The sequence below is a fragment of the Lissotriton vulgaris genome, chromosome 8 (genome assembly GCF_964263255.1).
Source record: "Lissotriton vulgaris chromosome 8, aLisVul1.2, whole genome shotgun sequence".
NCBI classification, from domain to species: Eukaryota; Metazoa; Chordata; class Amphibia; order Caudata; family Salamandridae; genus Lissotriton; species Lissotriton vulgaris.
Genome location: NC_141696.1, coordinates 44,545,576 through 44,569,294, shown reverse-complemented (window position 1 = coordinate 44,569,294; position 23,719 = coordinate 44,545,576). Strand labels below are relative to the sequence as shown.

General features: G+C 45.2%; 1 protein-coding gene across 1 annotated transcript in view; it reads left to right on the top strand.

The window, feature by feature from the left end:
* LOC147693350 (transient receptor potential cation channel subfamily M member 2-like) overlaps positions 1–23,719 on the top strand; it is a 1,918,272-nt gene that overhangs the window by 836,727 nt on the left and 1,057,826 nt on the right. Inside the window, exon 16 of the mRNA XM_086933680.1 lies at positions 6,419–6,757. Coding sequence (XP_086789806.1) covers positions 6,419–6,757 — 339 coding nt within the window. The remainder of the gene's footprint in view (positions 1–6,418; positions 6,758–23,719) is intronic.

Here is a 23,719-nt window from a genome sequence, read left to right as displayed (position 1 = left end):
CATATTTGAAGAGGGCTGGGGAAATTCCATTTGGCCCTGGTGCTGGGTCTTTCCTTCCTTCGGAAATTAGTTTCCTAATCATAACATCGTTGATTTCAATTACTGTGTTTTCATATGGTTTTACTGTTTGTGAAGGATAGGCCTCCTGGACATCCTGGAGCGTGTTGGTTGAAGTGAGTGTCTAAAAAGGATTCCCAGGAGTTGTCTGTTATATATGATGTTAGTCCACCCTGTTTTGGGCTTTAAAAATGTGTTCAGTGTGGACCAGAATCGGGCACTATTGTTTCCCTTAGAGTCGTGATGAAGTTTAGCCCAAAAGTCTTCTTCGTTGGATCTTTTGATCTCCCACTTAAGTTTTTTAAGATCAGCCTGGTGCTTGCGAAGCTGTTGGAGAAGACCGCTTTCCTCTGGGCATATTCTCAGCAGCCTTAGTGATTTATTTATCACTTTTTTGTGGTTTGAAATCTTCCCTGTGACCGTGAGGCCAAAAGACGGGAGGTGCCGTACTGTAGTTGAATATGAATTTGCAAATTCGGCCTTAAAGGTTTCCCATAGAATGATTGGGTTGCCCATGGGCTAATTTAAGCTGTTTAGTTGTAATTTTGCTGTTCGAAGTACCTCCCTGGTATTTGCAACAGAAGACTTAATTCTTTTGAGATTTATGGTGTGTCATGCATGTGATCCTGTTGGATTGAAAAGAGTTAAATCCGGAGAGGCAAGAATGGAAACTTCCTGGGGCCGATGGTCACTGTCCCCCTTGTCTCCTAGGCTAAAGCCTAGTATGTGATGAAAGAATGGAAGGGACACTAGCGTATTGTAGAGGTTGCAATGCCTGAGTGGAATATAGCAGCAGATGGTGAGTCATCAGTAAATCTTCAATTTACAACCCTCAGGCCGATATGCTCCAGGTCTTCTAACAGCTCTTTCTCCAGCTTAGGAGTTCTTCCCTGGCCACTAAAGGATTGGGTTGGAATATTCCAATAGTAAGACTGGGCCCGTATATCCTTATTTGTGGTAGAGCCTAGAATATATTGGTTGGAGTCCCCAGACAGAATGAAATAGGAGGGGATGTGCATAGTTATTAATTGATGTAAATGGTCCATTAGAGATTTCGACTCCTATTTCTTCTTTTTTGGATTAATATAGATGTTATACAGCAGCACCTCTTCTCTTTTCCCGCTAAGATTTAGTTTGATCTTAACAGTATTTATAGCCGGAGAGTGGGAAGTTAATTCCTGCACGCTGTGAATTTTTATGATTTTAATGTAGGTAGCGAGACCACCCGCTAGCCGACCGAATTTACTTTTCCTTATGGCTGGAGAATGAAAACAAGTGTAGCCTTCTATATGCACAGGCTCCTCAAGCCATGTTTCCTGAAATAGGATAATGTCAAATGATTTTACGTATTGAAGGAATTCGGTGTCTGCGGCCTTGTTGTGCCCGTTTAGGTACCATGAGCACAATTTCAGTAGCGGAATATCCAGGTTCGAACCCACCCTTGTTTGGTTGCCCTGTCCCTGGGGTGAGGGTGTTGGGAAGCACCTCATCATCTAGTTGGTCATCCAGTATCAAATTGAAGTCACCACCCTACAGTATTGCCCCTGGGCCAAGGCTAGCTATCAACTGCCATATCTCTAAAAAGAAGCCAGGACCGTCGGTACTGGGGCATTAGGTTGCTACTAAAATAACATTCTGTCTATTTAGAGTGCCTCTGAGGAGCATGTAGCGCCCTCAGTTGTCACTGATGGTGCGGCACGGTTGCCATGGTACGCCTCTGCATAGTAGAATCGCCATGCCTCTTGGCGTAGGCAGAGCACAGAAAGGTGTAGGATTCACCACACCATCTGGTGCACAGCCCTTGGGCAGAAGAGTGTGTTAGGTGGAGCTCCTGAAGGAAGGAAACATCCACCCCGTGTTTGCTAAATGTGCATGAATCAGGTGCACTTTTCTGCAAGCAGTAAGCCTAAAAATATTCGGAGTTTGGTTTCTGTGATGACCCTGTGAGGGGAGAGTATGTAAGGTAGAGCTCAGTCAGCTGAAAAGTATGTGTCATTCAAGTGGGTGGAGAAGGTGGCACAGTCCCGGTACATGTCTGGAGACAGAAACAAGTGTAAAAGACCGAGATGGACCCCTTACAAGTTTCAAGGGAAATTAGCTACTTTCAACTAGAAAAGAGATAATCCCCTTGACCAAACAATATTGTCAATACGCAATGATTAACAATACATCAAATTGTAAATACCATATTCAATTTGTACATTTCAAAAGTTTTTATTAAAAAACATAAGATTAAAAAATTTAAAAACATAAGACGTCATAGTAATCACCCTAAAACACTTGAGAATACAATACATACAATACAGAGGAAATTGATCGGTTCAAATTACAAATACCGTTTTGACCAACATAACGGAGACGACACCATATGTAAGACACAACACCTTGTCATTTACTATTGCACTTCATGTGGAATTAACATGTTAAAACACAGCTAGTGATACATTGGTCTAATCAGTATTTACACGACTATGTTGATCCTTAGATTGTGCCTGCAGAAGCGTTGACTCGTTTCGATGGTTTAAATTTATAATTCCATCTTTATAAATACACAATGATAATGTTCTCTCATATGTCAATCCTGGTTTCACCCCCTCTAATGTTGGATTTTTGTGCCTTGGCTTATTCTTCACTTTCAAACTTCTTTTCGTATACGTAGCAGTTCCTTAATCATTCATAGATTAGGAACGTCCTTGTGCCTATCGTTTTTTTTAAACTTCGATTTTGTGTGTTCTGTAAATCCCACATATATATTATTAGAATACTGCACTCCCCTCGGGCTTTAATCCCGATTTGGTAGTGGACCCCATGTTCTGCTTTAAAATTAGTTTTGAACTACGGCGGACCACCAAGGCTTTCAATCCTCTTCTTAAACGTGCAGCCTCTAGCTCTGCGGTACAAAAGGGGGTGGTGATGGACGGAGCATCTGAATCAATCAAACACTCACACCCAGTCAATAGATCTGGGTTTAATCCATCACTGTTTGTTAGCCCACTCTGCCACCCCAGTTCAGACATGGCCTTATGCACAGGGTCAGACTGATTTGCATACGGCCATGTCTGAACTGGGGCGGCAGAGTGGGCTAAAGAACGGTGATGGATTAAACCCAGATCTTTTGACTGGGTGTGAGTGGTTGATTGATTCAGATGCTCCGTCCATCACCACCCCCTTTTGTACCGCTTTTGGGCGCCATAAGCGTGGCAGGGTATGCTCAGACGTGAGTCCCTTGCTCACTTTGCCACTGGATTGGGGAAGGCCGGGCTGGGGGCGGCTGGAATGGCCACCCCCTTTTGTACCGCCTCTAGTTCTGCAGCGTGCTACCGGGAAAACGGGTGTCGTCCTTTGCGACGATGTGTTAAGCAAACTTCAAAGCCAATTTGCTGTCAGTGAAAAAATTAGGTTTCCCTTCAAAAGGGGTGCATAGTTTGGCCGGATATAGGATGGCGTAGGACATATTCATATTTTGCAGGATTCTCTTGGCATGCAAAAATCAAGCTGGGAAGCTTCAACAGTGAGACTAAAGTCTGGATAAAAAGAGATAAAGTTTCCTTGGTATTAGACCATGTCCCTATCTCTGTAAATCACGAGTCTTGCAACGATGGGACCGGCCAGAGCGCTAATGAATGAGGCCCCCTCTCCACAATAAATACTTGGGGAAGGGCTTCTTCATAATGGTCACTAAACATGGTCTCTACAAAGTCCTTTTATTTATAGCCATGGGCTTTGGGATCCCCATAATCCCAGGGGACCTTGATTCTAAATCCTCATTTTTGGCCTTAATAAGGTGAAGTATCTTGTCCATCCTCAGAGGTTATACTCTGTAGTCGGCTTGGGCATTGCCTACCATGAGACCGTGTTTTCTAGTTAGTCCAGCATGCCTTCATGCTTGTCCACACGTTGACTCATGTGATCCATGCAGCTCATGAGGATATCCAGCTTTGCGTCAATAGCTATAAGACTGGTCGTCACTTCTACAAGGAGTTCTTTGAGGTCAACATCATTTTGGGTGGACTCCCCAGTGTGTCCGGGGGCATCCACTGAGGAATGCTCCTGTTCAGCCTGTTGAGTATGCCCTCTTGCCATCAAAAGTGAATTTGGACTGTCATGGGTCTTGATTGTCCATGGCAGTGGTTTAGCTCAACAGAGCCTAATGGCAGGGACCCAGCAGTGGCTGTAGAAGCAGTAGTGAAGGGGTCCACAGGCTAGACCAATAGAAAAAGTTGAGCTCCACACAGGTGTCTGAGGACAGTTTTATTATACTACTCCAATGGTGGTCTCATACAGGGGGCATGAGCAGGCCTGCAGGCTCTCGCTTGTGGAGCCTTGGATGGAGGGAGCAGCTGGTGCAATAGCATAGCGACTGAAGCACTAGCTGCCTCACCTCAAGACAACAGGGAGCTTCCAGAGAGCACTATGATGGGGGATGGGCGGCCTTGGGGATGACATTAGGAGCAGGGGCTGAAATGAGTCCAGTGTATCCAGCAGGGAGTGGCAGGGGGAGTACATATGTGTAATGCCCGGGAGCCAGAGAAGAAATAGCCAGTGGAGACGGGGTATCTTACATTCACTGGTGTCAAGGAGGTTCTCAGATCTGTTTCTCTCATCTCAGCGCCAGTCGGTTAGAACTGCCTCCAGCATGGGGCCAGGAGGGGTGCCGATCCTCCCAAGTGGCAGCACAGTGCCCACGCAGGGGGAGCAGTAGTCCCACAGCGAGACCCAGGCAAAGGCAAGCTGCAATCAGCAGCAGAGTCCCAAAACGAGGCCCACTGTTTGCGCATGCCACACTCCGCTCTGGTACTCAGCCCATCGGGCACCGGTGGCCACCGCATCCCACAGCTCACCGCCACAGACTGGCCGCAAAAGATACCAGGATGCCTTTGTGGTCTGGGCTGCATTTCAGCATGGCAGCTCGGGATTCCGAGTCTCGGTGCACAGCCCCAAGCCAAGAGTCCAAAACTTTGCCAGTGGTTGCAGCATCAAGTAGAGGTAGGGTGACCAACCGTTTTTACTTCCACTGAACCTCTGTCGCTAATTCTTAGCTTTAATGAAATGAAATGAATGAAATGAAATTTGATTTGTAGAGCGCATGGCTGCCCGAAAGCGTCCCAGCGCTTGCTTAGGGAACCCGTCCTGGTATTCCCCTGCGAGATAACCCATTACTGGGCATCCCCAAGGTGAAAGCCAGGCATCCTGCTGCGAGGGGCCGTTGTGGAGATTAAGCAAGCTATTGCCCAGAGTTACAGAGTGGGACTCCATGATTGGAATAGGCACCGAGGCGAGAATTGTCAGGTCTGGGGAAATTGAGCCCAAGACCCGACGAGGCGGGGAATTGAACCCTGGTCCGGGCCTGACCTCTGCATCAGGGTCTGTCGCTCCAACCACTTGAGCCACACTTCTTCACAACTTAAAAGTTTGTGATATGCAGTTTTTGTTGTACACCCTTCCTATCTGTGTGAAGAATGCATTATAATTGTATTGTGTTGAGGGGAAACCACTGTCCTTTCAACCCTCTGTTACTGGTGTGTGCTATGAGTACATATGTGTGAATGTGATGTGTGTGTGTGTGTGTGAGGCTGTGTGTGTGTGTGGTTGTGGGTGTGGTTGTGTGTGGGTGTGGTTGTGTGTTTGTGTGTGTGTGTGCGTGTGTTTTGTGTGATTGTGATTGCTTTGTATATTGGCCAATGTTGTGTCTCTCTAGCCCTCCACTAGAATTCTCAAGATGTGTTTTCTTTGTGCAGAGTTCTGCACCTAGTTTCACCCATCCCTGCTCCATGAGCGGCTGCCCAAGCTCTGGTCAGATGGCAAACCTTGAACATCATATTTCTTCCTTTATTGAGCCTAGATGAACCCCTGGCTCAGGAGATGTTATATTTGTGGCTTTTGTAGTGTCCAGTCTCACATCCTGTATCTGTGTGTATTTTACTCTCTTCCTGCTTTGGGATACTGACAGAATTTTACTGACAGCCTCTGCGAGATTTGCAAGTCTTGGATTTGTCACCACAAATACCTTATTTTGATTCAGATTCCCTAGATTTGTCTACATTTGTGCACAGGAGAAAAGCCTTTAAATAGTAAGTGTGTGCTATCCAGTCTAGAAGTAGTGAACGCACAACTGCCCTGTGGGCACTGCCTGTCTGCAATTATTGTCAAAGAACATTCTCTCTCTAGTGATGTAGTTTTTGTCTTGTATAATGTCTATTTACCCCACAAATTGGCTTCCGGTTACCACCTTCTCCTCATGTTCAAATTTGCAGACTGCTCTTTGTACAGAATTTCACATAGATCCCTAAACAATAAATACATAAACACAGAGACAAGTGCCACTCAGAAGTTTAACATATTGTCTCTTTCATCTTTACAGCCTGAAGACTTGTACCCAGCGCTTACAGTTGCTCTGATTGAAAATAAGCTGACTTTTGTGAAGCTTTTTCGTGATCAAGGAGTCGAGCTGGGATATTATGTGACAAAGAAAACTCTGACCCAATTGTATAATAATATAGAGAGAACATCCGTCTTCCATCAGAAACTGAAGAAAATCAATAGGAAGCCAACCAAGATGGACCAATATGAGAATCAGGAAGGTGTGACTTTCGACCACATTGAAGAGGCTCTGAAAAGCTTGTTGGGCAAGTTCCCAAATCTCTTTGACTTCAGACCACAGCCACAAGAGCCACAGTTCACCAACAATATCCAATCTCAGGTAGATCACCAGTTCTGGCAATACTTTAGTAATTATGACACCACATGTTAACCCATAAATACATTTTGTAATTGATGATGGTGCATCCTAACTACTCAGTAATGTTGGCATTGTTCTTGTTGAGAAACCTCAAGAACATACTTAGAATATATTCACAATATCTACTCTTTTGTTAAAAAAAAAAATTAAGTAAGGGTTCGAATTGGGCCATCAGAAAACACCCTGAATTTCTTCCAGTGATTGTGTCTGACTTCTTGATGAATCAAGCCATTATCCTTCAGTATTTGTTTAAGTAAATTGAATTGTGGTCATAGTTTATAGGACTGTTAAACTTGTGGAAGATGGATACTTATCTTAGTGTGAGCTGTGATTGCGCTTCCCCCAGAGAAAATGGTGGGGCTTATTTACAAGCCCCTTGCGCCGCCAGTATGCCACTTTTTACCATGTTAAAAGTGATGCACTGGTGGTGCAAGGGGCTTGCAAATAAGTCCCTGTGTGACTTCTAAAAGTTAATCATATTTCTGTGGACAATACTTTGGGGGATATGTACTAGGATGTGGCAGAGAGTGTCGTTTGCCTCCTTGGCTTAATGACACGCTCTGCCACTTCTGAAATGTAAGGCTGCGCCATATTTACAGAATGTGGTGCAGCCTTACGTTTTCCCCTGTGATAGCGCTAAGTTTAACAACTTGGGGCTAGATGTAGGTAATAGTAAATTACTGATTCGAAAATACCGAATTTTACCGATTCGGTATTTTCAAATCGGTAATTGCTATGCAGTAATTACCGAATCGATATTTACCGATGTATGTCACATGGCACAGGTGTAAATGCACATTTATGCATTTACATAGGAATTCCATATTTACCACCAACTAATAGTTGGTGGTAAACAAGGAATTCTTAAAGCCCAGAAGCACTGCATCAGAGTGCAAGGGTGTATGTGTGCAGAGGAGGATTATTCATGTACATTTTACATTTACATGTGTAGGAAGGTGTCCCTTCCTGCACATAAACAATCCTAAAATGTCATTTTGTAACTTTCATGTGTGCTGCTTCATAAGGTTTGTTTATGTACAGAAAGGGACACCTTCCTGTACCAAACAAACCATGGCATTTTGCTTTTTCTATGTGTGCTGCACAAGGTAGCACACATGGAAAAAACAAAAACGAGGAGAAGTAATACATTTCTCCTCTTTTCGCCAACTTAAGACCAGATTTTCCTGGTCTTAATTTTGGCACTGCTTCCTATGTACACCACCTTTGTAAAAAGGGGGCAGCGTCAAATACAAAAGGTCTTGCAGTTGAACGCCTACCACAACACCCACTGCACGCCCCTTTCACCATAACCATCGTGTGAAAGGATGCCTTATGTACAAGGCAGCATTAAGCCAAGGCCCCTATTGCCACGGCCCATGACAAAAAGGGCATGTACATATGCCCCTTTGTTCACCCGTAGTAGCTAGTTAAAGCAGCAAGGCTTTCCTCAGAAAAATGTTTGTGATATGTGTGCCACAACAAACCAAAATAAGTGTTTTCAGCCCCCTAGACTTCATCTATTCTGGTGTTGTCTAAGGTTAGCATTAGGTAAGACAACTAGGGCCTAGTTGTAGGTAATTTTATTTTACCACTTCTTAAATACCGAATTTTACCGATTCGGTATTTAAGAAGTGGTAAAATAGAGGGGGGGGGTGTAGGTATTACAGAATCGGTAAATACCGAATCTTTAAGATTCGGTATTTACCGATTCTGTAAATACCGATTCGGTAATGCCCATTGATTCCTATGGGCATTGAAGCCCACAGGAATCAATGGGCATTACCGAATCGGTATTTACAGATTCGGTAAATACCGATTCCAGCAAAGGTGCAGGGGGTGTCACTTTGACACCCTCTAGCACCCCAAATACCGGCATGTGTGCCATGTGGCACACAGACATGCCCTATGGGCATGTCTGTCTGTCACATGGCATAGGTGTGCATGCACACATGTACATGCACACCTGGATTTGGTATTTTACCACCCAATTGGATTGGGTGGTAAAATACCGAATCTGAAAGGCCTTTGGGACTCAGAAGAGTCCCACCTACATCTAGAAGTTACTGAATCGGTAAAAATACCGATTCGGTATTTTAACGATTCGGTTAATTTACTGATTCGGTAAATTTACCGAATCGGTAAAATTGGCCACCTACATCCCAAAAACCCATTTACCGGTCGGTAACAGCCGAAATCGACCGTTACCGGCCAGTAAATGGCCACCTACATCTGGCCCATAAATACTTCCAGCAAAATGGTTCGATCTGCATGACCAGTCGGCATCTAAGTGGATCCAGAAATTCTACATTTTATTTTACTAGGTTTATTCGGTAAACTAAATTACCAGTGCAACAGTGACAAAAACCAGTAAGAATAGTGCTAAACGGAAAAGGCAAAATCAATTACTTGCATACTTTACCTAAATTGTCTAAATAAACAATAAATAAGCCAGATTAGAAAGGCATATTTAAATAGTCAAGTCATTTAGAATAAGTAATAAAGCACCAGATCTACAAAAGTATTTATCATTTCTTAACTGACCAAATTGCTACTACGGTCAATAAAGAAATGGTAAATTACCTTTCCATACGTACAACGGGAGATAGGGAATTACATCCTCAATAGGAAGTTGCAAATATGGAAATTTAGGAAATGCTTTTACCATCGTATCCAAGTCAATGGTAACCATGTGCAATTTAAAACCTCAAGAACATACATAGAATATATTCACAATATCTACTCTTTTGTTAAAAAAAATTAAGTAAGGGTTCGAATTGGGCCATCAGAAAACACCCTGAATTTCTTCCAGTGATTGTGTCTGACTTCTTGATGAATCAAGCCATTATCCTTCAGTATTTGTTTAAGTAAATTGAATTGTGGTCATAGTTTATAGGACTGTTAAACTGGTGGAAGATGGATACTTATCTTAGTGTGAGCTGTGGTTGCGCTTCCCCCCAGAGAAAATGGTGGGGCTTATTTACAAGCCCCTTGCGCCGCCAGTATGCCACTTTTTACCATGTTAAAAGTGATGCACTGGTTGTGCAAGGGGCTTGCAAATAAGTCCCTGTGTGACTTCTAAGAGTTAATCATATTTCTGTGGACAATACTTTGGGGGATATGTACTAGGATGTGGCAGAGAGTGTCGTTTGCCTCCTTGGCTTAATGACACGCTCTGCCACTTCTGAAATGTAAGGCTGCGCCATATTTATAGAATGTGGTGCAGCCTTACGTTTTCCCCTGTGATAGCGCTAAGTTTCACAACTTGGGGCTAGATGTAGGTAATAGTAAATTACCAATTTGAAAATACCGAATTTTACTGATTCGGTATTTTCAAATCGGTAATTGCTATGTAGAAAAAAATTCGTTAAAAATGACAGAATCGTTAAGAATCGGTAATTACCGAATCGGTATTTACCGATTCGGTAATTGCCATTTATTCCTATGGGCCTGGAGGCCCATAGGAATGAATATCAATTACCGAATCGGTAAATACCGATTCGGTAAAATTGTGAAGAAGTCAAGGGTGGCAGGGTGTCACATTGACACCCTGTTGCACCCCTGATTAGTGCTGGTGTGCACATGTGGCATACATACATGCCCTAAGGGCATGTATGTCTGTCACATGGCACAGGTGTAAATGCACATTTCTTTTCCAACATGGATTTCCTGAAAAACAAATGCAATCAACATTAGACTGTATCAGCAGTGCTCCCAGACCCCAAAAACCACCCACAAACACCCGGAACCCCCCCAAACAGCACCTCAAAGACAAGCAAGTCAGCAAAAACACAAAGAAATTTTCACCTCTGATTTTGTCCAAACCACTTTTATCCGGTATTAGACATTCCCAGCAATGGCTCCAGACCCCTTCAGCCACCCGCAAAAAAGCAGAACACCCCCAAACAGGCAAAAAGCAAAAATGGGCCTACTACCTTCAATTCTGTCCAAATACGCTGTGTAGGTAGGCCCTAACTCCCCTTTTCGACCATGGATTTCCTGCAAAACAAATGCAATCAACATTAGACTGTTCCAGCAGTGCTCCCAGACCCCAAAAACCACCCACAAACACCCGGAACCCCCCCCAAACAGCACCTCAAAGACAAGCAAGTCAGCAAAACGCAAACAAATGTTCACCTCCGATTTTGTCCAAACCATTTTTATCCGGTATTAGACATTCCCAGCAATGGCCCCAGACCCGTCAACCCAGGCGGAAAGAAGTAGAAGACCCCCAAACAGCCAAAAAGCAAAACTACAAAAATGGGGACTTAGAAATTTTCAGGCAAATTTCCAAAATCACTCCACGCGCACTCTGCAGCTAGGCCCTAACTCCCCTTTGCCACCATGGATTTGCTTCAAACCTCTTGCAATCAAAAGTATCCATACCCAGCAGTGCTCCCAGACCCCAAAACCCACCCACAAACACCAGGAACCCCCCCAAACAGGCCCCCAAAACACGAAAGAGAGCGAAAACTATAAAAAGTGAAAAACTTTTTCACCATGTATTTTATCCAAAACACTTTTATCGGGTATTAGACCTTCCCAGCAATGGTCCCAGACCCGTCAACCCAGGCGGAAACAAGTAGAAGACCGCCAAACAGCCAAAAAGCAAAACTACAAGAATGGGGACTTTGACATTTTCAGGCAAATTTCCAAAATCACTCCGCGCGCGCTCTGCAGCTAGGCCCTAACTCCCCTTTGCCACCATGGATTTGCTTCAAACGTCTTGCAATCAAAAGTATCCATACCCAGCAGTGCTCCCAGACCCCAAAGCCCACCCACACGCACCCGTAACCCCCAAACAGCACCTCAAAGACAAGCAAGTCAGCAAAAACACAAAGACATTTTCACCTCTGATTTTGTCCAAACCACTTTTATCCGGTATTAGACATTCCCAGCAATGGCCCCAGACCCCTGCAGCCACCCGCAAAAAAGTAGAACACCCCCAAACAGGCAAAAAGCAAAAATGGGCCTACTACCTTCAATTCTGTCCAAATACGCTGTGCAGCTAGGCCCTAACTCCCCTTTTCCACCATGGATTTCCTGAAAAACAAATGCAATCAACATTAGACTGTGCCAGCAGTGCTCCCAGACCCCAAAACCCACCCACAAACACCTGGATCCCCCCAAACAGCACCTCAAAGACAAGCAAGTCAGCAAAAACGCAAAAAGAATTTCACCTCCGATTTTGTCCAAACCACTTTTATCCGGTATTAGACATTCCCAGCAATGGCCCCAGACCCATGCAGCCACCCGCAAAAAAGAAGAACACCCCCAAACAGGCAAAAAGCAAAAATGGGCCTACTACCTTCAATTCTGTCCAAATACGCTGTGCAGCTAGGCCCTAACTCCCCTTTTCCACCATGGATTTCCTGAAAAACAAATGCAATCAACATTAGACTGTGCCAGCAGTGCTCCCAGACCCCAAAACCCACCCACAACAACCTAAAAGTCCGCCAAACAGCACCCCAAAGACAGGCAAGTGATCAAAAACGCACAATCTTTTTCTGCTCCGATTTTCTCCAAACCACTTTTATCCGGTATTAGACCTTCACAGCAATGCCCCAGACCCGTCAACTCACCCGCAAAGAAGTAGAACACCCCCACAAGGGCAGAGTCTTTCTTCATTCGGTGTAATCCAGCCATCTGCTTTGAGGGAAATAGGAGTCTGGAGGAGGAGGATAGAGGAGCATGTTCTTGTGAACTTGTGAACCTGAGGAATGCAGACTGCGGCACCTTCAAATCAAGTAGGTCAGTTAACAAGGAAGAACTTCCCTCATCTAAGTTGGTGTCCTCCTCGTCTTCTTCCTGCGTGCATTCTCGTATTTTGTAATTTTGTGGTATGAAGTGCTGATTCATCTTGATCATTGTTAACCTCTCCACATTTTTGGGCGAGAGGCTGGTCCTTTTGGAAGTTACAGTGCCACCAGCAGCACTGAAAACACGTTCAGAAGACACGCTTGCGAGTGGGAAAGACAAGTAATTTATAGCCAGGTTGGTGATCTCTGGCCACACATCTCTTTTCCCATGCCAATACGCCAATGGGTCATGAGAAACATGGACCTCTGTTGAGTCATTCAGATAGGCCTGCACCATCGACTCAAAGCTCTCCATGGTTCCTCCACTTTGCTTATTTTTTTCTGGGACCATTTGAGAAGCAAACCCAAGCTGAGTTAGCCAATCCTCTTCTTCACACAATATTACTGTTGTGTCTGGTGCAGATGATACGGCTGCTGGTGTCGTTAACGGCTGAGAGGGAAAATCACTCACTTCTGCCACAGATGCAGAAGTGGATTTTTTTGACTGCGGATGGCCTGCTGATGCTGATGTACTGCATTTTCCTTCAATTTCCTGCCGTTCTCTTGCAAACCGAGTGGCTGACACAGCTAGCCAAAGTTTGTACTTTGTAACATCTGCGTCATCAAAAGGAAACAATACTCTGCCTTCCACTGCCTTTTTGTACCGTGGATCCAGAATAGTAGCACAAATGTAATGCTGTTGTGTGTGGATCATTTCAAGACGGGAGAGGGTATTCTTGTTTGTACTGCTTGTGTTCTCAGTTTAGGATCATATCAATATTCTACATCTGTTGCAGTAAGAGAATTAGCCTATTGTACCAACGTGGATGCACTGCCTTCGCATTTGGAATGCTGGCTTTTGTTTCCGCTTCAAAAGTCGGTATAGGGGTTACAACAATGATAAGTTTCCCATATGCTAGTTCTCTTTCTCTCCCTACAGCAGTCTGTACTGCCGTCAGTATTTTTTCTGTAGCTGCAAATCGATTTTCATCATTCATGTACAAATGAGATTTATATCCGATTGGAAATGTTTCACCTTCATTGAACGTGATGTAAGTATACCCTGATAACCCAGGGATGACCCGTATTACCAGGTTGCGGATGTTTACTCATGTCTGCAAGTGTTTTGAAGCTATCATGTCAGCTTGAACTGAATGTAGAGTGTCAGTATGTTCTTGAGTCCACTAGTATGATGTCAAATCTGGTCTGATCAAGTCGTAGAAAGGTTTTACTCTTTCTGCGTAGTCTTGAATGTATGTTCCACCAAAATTCAGGAATCCTAAAATGGATTGTAAACCTTTCAGAGTCTTTGGAGGCTGGATCAGTGTGCATTTTTCCAAAACATTTGCGGCAAGGCTTTTGCCTTCACTTGACAGCTCATATCCCAAAAATGTATGAAGTTGAATTTGTAGCCCGGATTGGCAATACCAACAATTTTGTTGTTCACCCTGCACAAGTGTTCAAGTAATTTATCATCAGTCAGATACATATCATCTACGTTGGACACTGCCTCCTCATCGCAAGTTTGTAATAGCTCTGACACTCTTGATAGGAATAACCCTGGGCTGTGCTTAAAGCCCTGGGGCAGGCGACTCACCTGACTCTGAGTGCCAACGGCAGAAAATCAGGTCAAATATCTGCTTGCAGGAGCTATATTTTGGCAGAAGAAACCATTCGAGATATCTAGTGTTGTTTTGTACTTTTTCCGCTCAATGTTATTCATTAATGCACACTGTGTGCTCTAAACTGCAAATGTGTTTGTGCATGTGTTCAAGCGTCTGTAGTCTAAAACCAAACGATATGTGTTGTCAGGTTTCATGGCAGGAAACAAAGGGTTTTCATTGACACGGTGCAAGTTTCAATCACACTGTGGTATTCAAGTTGGTCTAAGATTTCTTTGACCTGTTTCTTCGCCTAATTTTTATAGGGTACTGTCTTTGTGGAGTTGGAGTAGTATTTAATGAGAACTCGTGGTGTTTTGACTCGACGTACCACCCTACATGGTTGCGGTGTAATGCCGAAGCTAACACTTGCACCCACTCCCGCACGTATGCGTGTTTTAGGGAAACCGGAACGAGGTCGGAAAAAGCAGGTCAAATGACTGTTTGACCTTTAGGGCAATCCATTATAAATTCAGGCAGACAAGTATTTTCTGCTAACAGGATGTCATATCCAAATGTCAAACATTCTCAAGAGACTTTTCCTTTTTCCTGAGATGTCCCCCTCTATTTGGAGATTAATTTAGTGTAGATGGTATGTATGGGATACTCACTCATGTATCAGGTGTTTCCACTGTATTGTATTCATTCAATACTGCTGTCACCAGAAATTCCTTCAGGTTCTGGTGAGCTATTGTTACTTCTGCCGCCCTCAGGGCCCATTCCCCGTTCAGAAGCTGAGTCCTCAGTACCCTGGGCATTTCTAATTTTTAAGCTTTCTTCTTTCTTCTTTTTGAATTGAGTCCTTGCTTTAGGTTAATCTTCCTGTTTGATAATGAAATCTGAATTGTTATGTGTTTCCCTTTTTCCCTTTGCTCGACATGAAGAGTTTCCTTTTTTATTATTATCATTATTTTTTGATTGATTATTATTATCCCATGTTGTGAAGTGGGTGCTCTGAGTTATCCTTATCAGAACTACTCACCTCTTGTGGTTTCCCTGGTTAGCTCCCAAACAATCTCTACCTAAGAAGCATAGGGTTCTATGATAATTTTTGTTAATGCACGCTCCTGATTTGCAGGAGCTGTTTCCCTTAGGCATTGGGGTATAGCCACAGCTGCTGCTTCCCCTTAATGTTGCTCAGCATAATTGGTGAGACTTGGTCAAAATTACCCTTCAGATTCATCCCCATTCCCAAGGCAGGTCCTGCCCCACACTGATTTTGTATCTGTTTCAATACTTCAGGAATAACTGATGTGGTCAGAGTACTGTATATTCTTATGTATACCGCAGCAAAGATTCCGCATGTGGTACAATCTTCAATTGGGGGAACCATTCCCATTGGCAAGCAAATTGTTAACATTCTGTGTTTTTCCTGTGGACCCATATGGGGAAATACTGCTTGCAACTGTGCCATTTTTTGAGCAATCCAGAATGGTACTTGATCCCTTTTTGATTGATGGGAAAATAACCATTATTGCTTTTAGTGTCTGTGGACTGTTTTCTGTGGACTAATTATTGGTGTGTGTTGGGACTGTAGTGTACCAAGTAGAGCAGATCTCTTGTAATGTGAGTGTTCACAGGACGAACTGGACAGTGTGTCTGTATAGCCTGACTTCTTCTTTATAAAGTGTATGCACTTCCCCTACTGGTATCCCTTCTATCTCAGGATGTGGAGTGTAAGTCACTAAGACCAGCCAAGTTGCTCCTCCTGTGCTGAATGGACTGAGTCTTACGACTGAAGTTATGTGTGTTAGGGTACCTTTAACTCAGTTTTCATGCTGCTGGTAAGTTAACTTGACTTCAATGTCCTCGTAATGGATGTATTCTTCCAGTGGATCCACTTCAATGTATTCGTGGAATAAATGTGTCTGTGGCTCTGCAGTGTGTTAAGTTTACCTGGCATATGATGTCCACTATTCTAGTGGGCACCTTGCACCAGTTCAAACGACCCTTATTGATGGAAGGTTTAAGACAACCTTAATAGAAAGCTATCCTAGTGGTAGCTGTGGAGAGCAGCCTTCAGGCTAATTCTTGAAGGAATGTAAAACAGCTTGTTTTACCAGTCTCTAATCTTTTGAATAATCAAATGAAAGTACAAGGCGTATAAAAAATATATGTATTTATTCTAAACACAACCCCTCTAGTCTCTTTATGAGGCTAGAGGCGAAAGTACAGTACAAGGACTTGAATAGCACTCAGTATACGTTTTGCCCTAGGGGACTTACAAACCACATACTAAAAAAGTGGTATAAGACCACGTGAGGGATAGAAGTGAGGCCTAGGGCCAGTAGAACCGCTGGGGCAACCAGGAACCACCCAAGGTAGGGACGCAGGAGACCCACAGGTGACGTGTGCAGTGTCTAAACACAGCTGCGAATCACCATAGACTTCTATGAGGAAAGTTTAAAATACAAAGTTAAAGATTTAGGACACTTAGGAGTGAAATGCAAGGGAACCCCTTCAGTACTGGACACTTCGAGAGTCAAGACCCACGGGAGCACCGAAGAACTCGTGTTACCTCACCCAGGGAAGCCGGGTGCATAGGTGTCTTTGCATGTCGGGTTTCGTCGTCGATTCCTATGGAGAGCTTCAAAGAAGTGCTGCAGGCGACCAGGAGCGAAGTGTCCGGATGGATACAAGTGTGGAGCGGAGATCTGAAGAACCTGAAAGCAGAGGGGACAGAGTCTGGGCAACTAGCTGGTGACCAGGATGGCATCCGGAAGATGCCAGCCGATGTTGGGTGCTTTAAGGTGAAGTAGGTGAAGCTTGACTCTTCAGCCATGAGGTCCAGGAGGTGTTGACGATGACCAGGAGCTTGATTTGAGCTGTCCCATATTGGATGTTGAGTGCTGCAGCGTCGGTATCCGGATTGGACCAAACAAGCCTTGGCAACTGCAACCCATGCAAGATGACAAGATTGGCTTCAGTGCAGACCAGCAAGGTCTGAGAGACTCACCCTTTGGAGGGGAGTCAGGGCACATCTGGAGCAACCAGGAAACCCCAAGAAAAAAAGGATTGTCCTCCGTGGGAACCCACTAGCCAACAGGCTTGAGATCGCGAAGGAGCCGTGAGCTGCAGTGAAGAAAGCGGGCCCACGGAACACTCGTGGAGTGTAGGCCTCTCAGCTTCAGTGCAAAAGGGCAAGGGAAACAAATAGACCAATGCACAACTTTGGGAAACTTAGGGAAGTAGGTGCACTTGCAAACTTGCAGGATGTCCAGGAGTTCCAGTTCCACATCTCTTGTGATAGCTACAGGTCTCAGCTTCACTGGATACTCGTGTCAGCCTCAGAGATGTCTGAAAGTCTATGTCCTGTGTCGCAGATTTTTCAAGATCCATCGGGAGCCTAGAAAATGCAGACCAGCAAGATGCTTCTTTGGTACCTGTTCGAACAGAGGGGGTCACACCTTGACCCCAATGGAGATTTCTTCCGTCTTCCAGTCGATATGGAATGTCGAAGGTCCAAGATTTCGTCTTCAGAGTTTCATCCAGGGTAATCTAAAGTCTTAGTGACTGGGTTCCTATTCTTATACCAAGTTTAGGGGTTGGACTAACTCTAGGGTCCCACCTATGGGAGGACCTGGAGAGGGGGTGGTTACACCCCTTCCCCTTTGTCCAGTTTCACGCCAGAGCTGGGGCTGAGTGCCCCAGCATCCGATTTGAACTGGGAAATGCATGGAACACCTTGTGTGCCCCATTCAGTGTCTGAAAAGCATTCATTGAATGCAACCCACCCTGCCCCAAAACACTAAAGCCTGTCTGGGGAGGTGCTGGCACCTCCCTGGACAGGAAACCTATTGTCCAGGCCCCCCCTGCCGGAGTTTTGTCCAGCAGCAGGAGGTCAGACTCGTGTCTGTGGCAGCAGCATCCATTTTGTGATGCTGAGGCTCTTTTAAACATTTACCGGGTAAGTAAGTATGTATATGTCTTCTCCCTCTAGAAGGGCGGAATGCTACCCCTGCCACCAGAACTGGTAGGGGGTAGTATTCCAAAGCATTTGACACCAAAAACAACATGTTTTGATGAAGCCAAACCAAAGCTTGCATTAACCGCAAGGATTATAATGCACTTAAGAGTATATAAATGAATGAATATAACACTTTTAAAGCACGGACTTAGACCAGGGGCATTCAGGTGCTGCGGACAGAGATCATTGTGTCAAAGGTTCATAGGGTCAGAACAGGAAAACAGCCAGGTCTTCAAAGATTTCCAGAAAGAAGTATGTGTTTCCAAAGTTGAAATTGGGAGAGGAATCAGATTCCACAGGTTGGCTCCTATTTGTGAGAATGCCCCCCCTCCCACCTGACTTTCCTAAACCAGGGAACTGTAACCCAGTTCTTACTAGCAGATCTCAAATTCTAGCCAGGTATGTATCTGTGAAACCTTTTATTAAAGCCTTCAGAACCCCTATTGTGAATGGCCTTATGAACCAAGCTTAGTGCCTTAAACACAATTCTCCTCCCAAGCGGGAGCCTGTGAAATCTCCTAATAGTGGCTGAGACCGTGTGAAATTTAGGGAGACCCATTACCAGCCTTGCGGCTGCAATCTACACCAATTGGAGTTGATGCAAAAGTCCATTATTTATACCTAAATAGAGGGCATTGCAGTAATCCAACCTGGATACCACAAGGGAAACCACTGCCTGTTTCCGAGCTGGAAGGGAAAGAAGATGGAAAATCTTCCTAAGGGTCCGTATCATCCCAAAACAGGTTGACACTGTTCTTTTTATTTGTGACCTCAGGGACGAAGAGGAGTCTACAATAATGCTTAAATTGTTGACACTGAGACAAGGGACGGGGCAAGATCCTAAAGAAACAGTCCACCAGGCCTCTACCATATGTTCAACTTGTCTCCAAAGATTAAAACCTTCATTTTATCCCCATTGAGTCGAAGATAGCTCTCAACCATCCATGCAGCCACCGCTCGTATGCAGTTCTTGAAATTTGCTGCTGAGGCTGAGACACTCTCTGTGATGGAAATCAGGATCTGAGTGTCATCAGCATAGGAAAGGACTTCTAGACCAAAAGACCTAACCACAGCAGCGAGCAAGGCTACATAGAGATTGAAAAGAGTAGGACTCAATGACGATCCCTGAGGAACTCCACAGAACAGTTGTTTGGGAGCAGACAAAAATTGGCCCATCTTAACTATTTGTGACCAATCTGGGATGAACGATGACAGCAGATTTAGTGCCGAACCCTCCATCCCAACTTCCTGCAGCCTACCAACCAGCCTACTCGGAGAAATCGTATCGAAGGCTGCAGTTAGGTCCAGGAGGATCAGCAAAGAAGTGTGACCAGCATCCACCTGTTGCCGAATGTTGTTAAAGACAACAGTAAGTGCCGACTCCGTGCTGTGTTCACTCCTGAAACCATGCTACTAACCATTGAGCAGTTGGAAATCCTCCAGGTAGCAGCTGAGATGGTGGTTAATATGTTTTTCCAGGATCTTAGCTGGAACCGGCAGCAGAGAGATGGACCGATAGTTTTTTGGTTTGGCGGATCAAAAGAGGCCTTCTTGAGCAGAGGTTTTGCCATTGTGGTTTTCCACGCGGTAGGAAATTGGCCGACGGAAATGGCCGTATTAAGAATGGCCGTAAGAGGAGATACAACAGCCTCACTTACCAGTTTCAGAATCTTAAGAGGACATGGTTCAAGGGGAGAACCAGATCTAATCCCACTTAATAGCACTTCAGAGTCTTCTTGAAGAATAGGCGGAAAAAGACGCAGACGGCAATCCACCCTGGGGACTTCCACAGAATCAGAAGGGGGGTATTTTAACATTCACCAAATTGGAATTCTCCAAAGAAGAATAGATATCCTTAATTTTAGCATGGAAAAAAACTGCCATTTTGTCACAAAAGTCCTGAGAGGCCTCTGTGCTGGCCATAGTCGAGGGGACTAAAAGGGAATTAATAATGGACAAAAGTTCCCTTAGACATCTAGTAGATTCTGTAATTGCCAAGAAGTAGGAGACCATTTCCTCTCAAATAGCTTCCTTATATTCCCTTAGCCGAAGTTTATGCAAAACCCTTTCTGCTCTGGAAAGGTCCATCTGCTGTTTTCTTTCCTGTTGTCTACAAGCCTGCCTAAGCTTTCTCAATCTCTCAGAAAACCACGGACAGAGGGACGTTTTCTTGCCTCATAGTGCTTCTTAAAAGGGGCAAGAGAGTCCAAGGCATTATTAACCAGCTGGTAAACTTGTTATGGATGACATTGATATCGGCAGAGGAGGAGGGGCAGTATTTGATAAGTAAATAAGTAATATGGTACGGCTATATCATAGAACAGCTATATGGAAGGGATTTTGAAAGCTGCACAGGGGCTCAGCTCATGCTAGGGCACCCTCTCACACAAAACCAAGCACTCTACCTTTAGGATTGTCAAGGCCTGCCATAGGAGTGACTTATAGGTTAATATTTATCTATATATATAGGTAGCTATAGGTATACTATATCTAAGTACGGAGTGCTTACACCACCTTACCCAGGCTGCAAGTGCAGACCTGTGGTGCCATTTTGGAAGGCTTCCCAGGGGTGGCATAATACATGCTTCAGCCCCTTGTAGGCCTCTGGGGTACCTATGCCCTTGGTACCTAAGGTACCAAATTCTAGGGACTCATAAGGGTGACACAGTAACCAATCTGATATGTACCTAATGTACATGCAATCAATTTAGAGAGAGAACAGCTATGCTGTGGTTCTGATTAGCAGGGCCACAGCCAGACTAAAGTCAAAAAACCATTGAAACACAGCAACATGTGGGGGTGACCATAGGAAGCAGATCCTCCAATCCTACAGACAGGTGTGTAATTTAGGGTATGGGGAGGGACAGTCTCTCCACTGTGACCTCTCTCTCAGATGACCATTGTGTGTTGTAGGGTGAGGGTAGGAACTTGCTTCCCATTGAGACTTCTCTCTTAGATGACAGATGTTCATAGTAGGGTGTGGGGTGAGACTGGCCTCTCTGCTGCTGACATCTCTCTCTGGACCGTCGGGTTTGCTCAGTAGGGTATATATAGGAGGTATCCTGTACACAAATACACCTCAACAGGGTAATAAGCATATTTAGTAGTATGTGAGGAGACACTACCTTCACCAGTAGGACCACGCTCCTCAATGATTGGTGTGCCTTGTTGGGAGTGTGGAGGGACTCATCTTTCCACTTAGATCACTGTCTCAGAGGATGGGTATGCATAGGAGGATGTGTGAAAGAACTAACCTCTTGGCTAACACACCTCCAAAGGGTGTAAACATTCAAAGTAGTGGTTGTGGCGGGACTACCCTCACCGCTGACACTTTTATCTTGGTTAACATATGCATGTAGTAGGGTAAAGCGAGGGACTGTCTCAGATTAAGGGGTGTGAGTTATAGGGAATGTGTGGAAGAACTCACCTGTCTACTGAGACCCCTCTCCTAGATGACCAATGTGCATAGTAGGGTGTGGGGAGAGACAACTCTCTGCTTGGAACTCTTCCTAAGCTGATAGGTGTAAATGTTAGGCTCTGATAAATACCATCACCAGTAAGACTCCTTGTGTTTCATGATTTGTTTCAGCTGTACAATAAAGTCACCCAATAATTGATCATAACATTTACAGATTGCAAATTTCCTAAATACCTGTAATTTGTTAAAACGATACAAAACTCCATATGGCACAACATTTAAAAGATGTTTCTGTAGTAGGGGATCTCTGTGTATAGTCATAATCTAGTGAATAGTCCCGACCATGTGCGTGGACCCCAGAGCAATCAAAAATAATCTCTTAAGCTGTCTTCATTGCAGTCCTGCATAGACACTTAAGAGACAATTAAAGACAATAATGCAGCCTGTACCTACAAGGCTACACTGTCCAGTACTTCAACTAGAAAAACCATGGATATTACACCAATAATACATTTAACACCAACTGTCAAGTTTCACCCATAGAGAAACTCTCCTCCTCTCACCAAATCCTTGGAATGATAGAGAGGAAGGGATGGACATTATGTGTCTGGAAAAGGGATACCGTGCCTTTAAGGAACTCTCTAGAGACCCTCGGTATTCCAGCATGCTCAGCCCACTCCTTTGACTTTCAGTTCTGCTAGCAGGGCCCTGGAGCATTGAGCTCTCTCTTTTCTGGGTGTTTTGTGCAGTTTTTGGCACTTTTAAAGTGTTAGAGTGTGTTCACTTGACGTATTTTTGCTGCGTCTTCACTTTGCCAGAGTTTCTGGTGATTTGGGCCACTCTTTTATCAAATATGCCTGCCTTATTTGATAAATGTCCTGTGTGTGCCAGGAAGAAGGCAACATCTGATCCCCACAGGGTGTGCATCCTGTGTCTCCCTGCTTCTCATGTCCCTGAGACTTGTGAAATCTGCCAGCAGTTCTCCAGTAGGACCCTGAAGGACAGAGAGAAGAACAGGCCCAAGGACGGGAGCAAAGAAAGCGGCAAGATCAAGGTGGGTCTGGGCGTGGAGGGACCTCTTCCCCTGCCCGTGCTTCGGCCTCTGGGGGGCTACCCAGTAAGGAGAAGGCCAGAAAACACCTCCGGTCTCCGTCGGCGTTGATAGCCTCGATGTCAGCGTCGAGAGGAATGACCCCAGTCTGCTCCCCGTCTCCCCAGGGCTCTGGGTCGAAGCGGCGTCGACGTTCGACGTCGAGGGGATTGACTACGAGGCCTCCGACGAGGTCGACGTCAAGGACTGCTTCGTCGTCGAGCCATCATCGACGTCGAAAGGGTTCAAGGAGGCACCGGCGCTCGCCGTCGAGGTGACACCGCCGATCGACGTCGACACGAAGATCATCAGCATCGAGATGAAGATCATCGACGTCGAGGCGCAGATCATCGACATCGAGACGAAGATCATCGACGTCGAGGAGACGATCATCAACGTCGAGGAGACGATTATCGACGTTAAGACAACGGTCATCGACGTCGAAAAGGCGTTCATCGTCTAGGAGGGAAGCACCGTCGTCCACGAGACGTTCCTGCACTGGTTCCTCGGCCACGAGCACAGGGTCGTGGTGGCGCCATTGCTCGTCTACGAGGGGTACGGCCTCGAGGTCTCCCCCTTCAGGTCAGGCGAAGAAAAGACGGAGAGTGGAAAAGTCTCCGGGCTCGGAGCACTGACAGGTCTATTCGCCCTCCAAGCCGAGGTCACCTACACCTCCTCCGTTACCCAAGGATCCTCCTCCGCGTAATCCGATGCCTCCTCCACCTCATCGTTCACCACCACCTTCTTTTCCTCCACCACCACCACCTCCACCGAGGTCGGTCTCTTTAACACATTTCCCGACACCACCTACTGGGCCACCTCAACCTAGGCTCCCGTTTCGGCCTCCACAGCTCCCTCCGCTACGGCCAGTGGACCGTCCGAGGATGCGGAGGTCGAGATCTCGCTCCAGTCGGAGGGAGAGATCCAGGAGTCGCTGTCGCTCTTCTACAAGATCCAAACTGCGCCACAGGATGGAACGGTCAAGGTCCCGC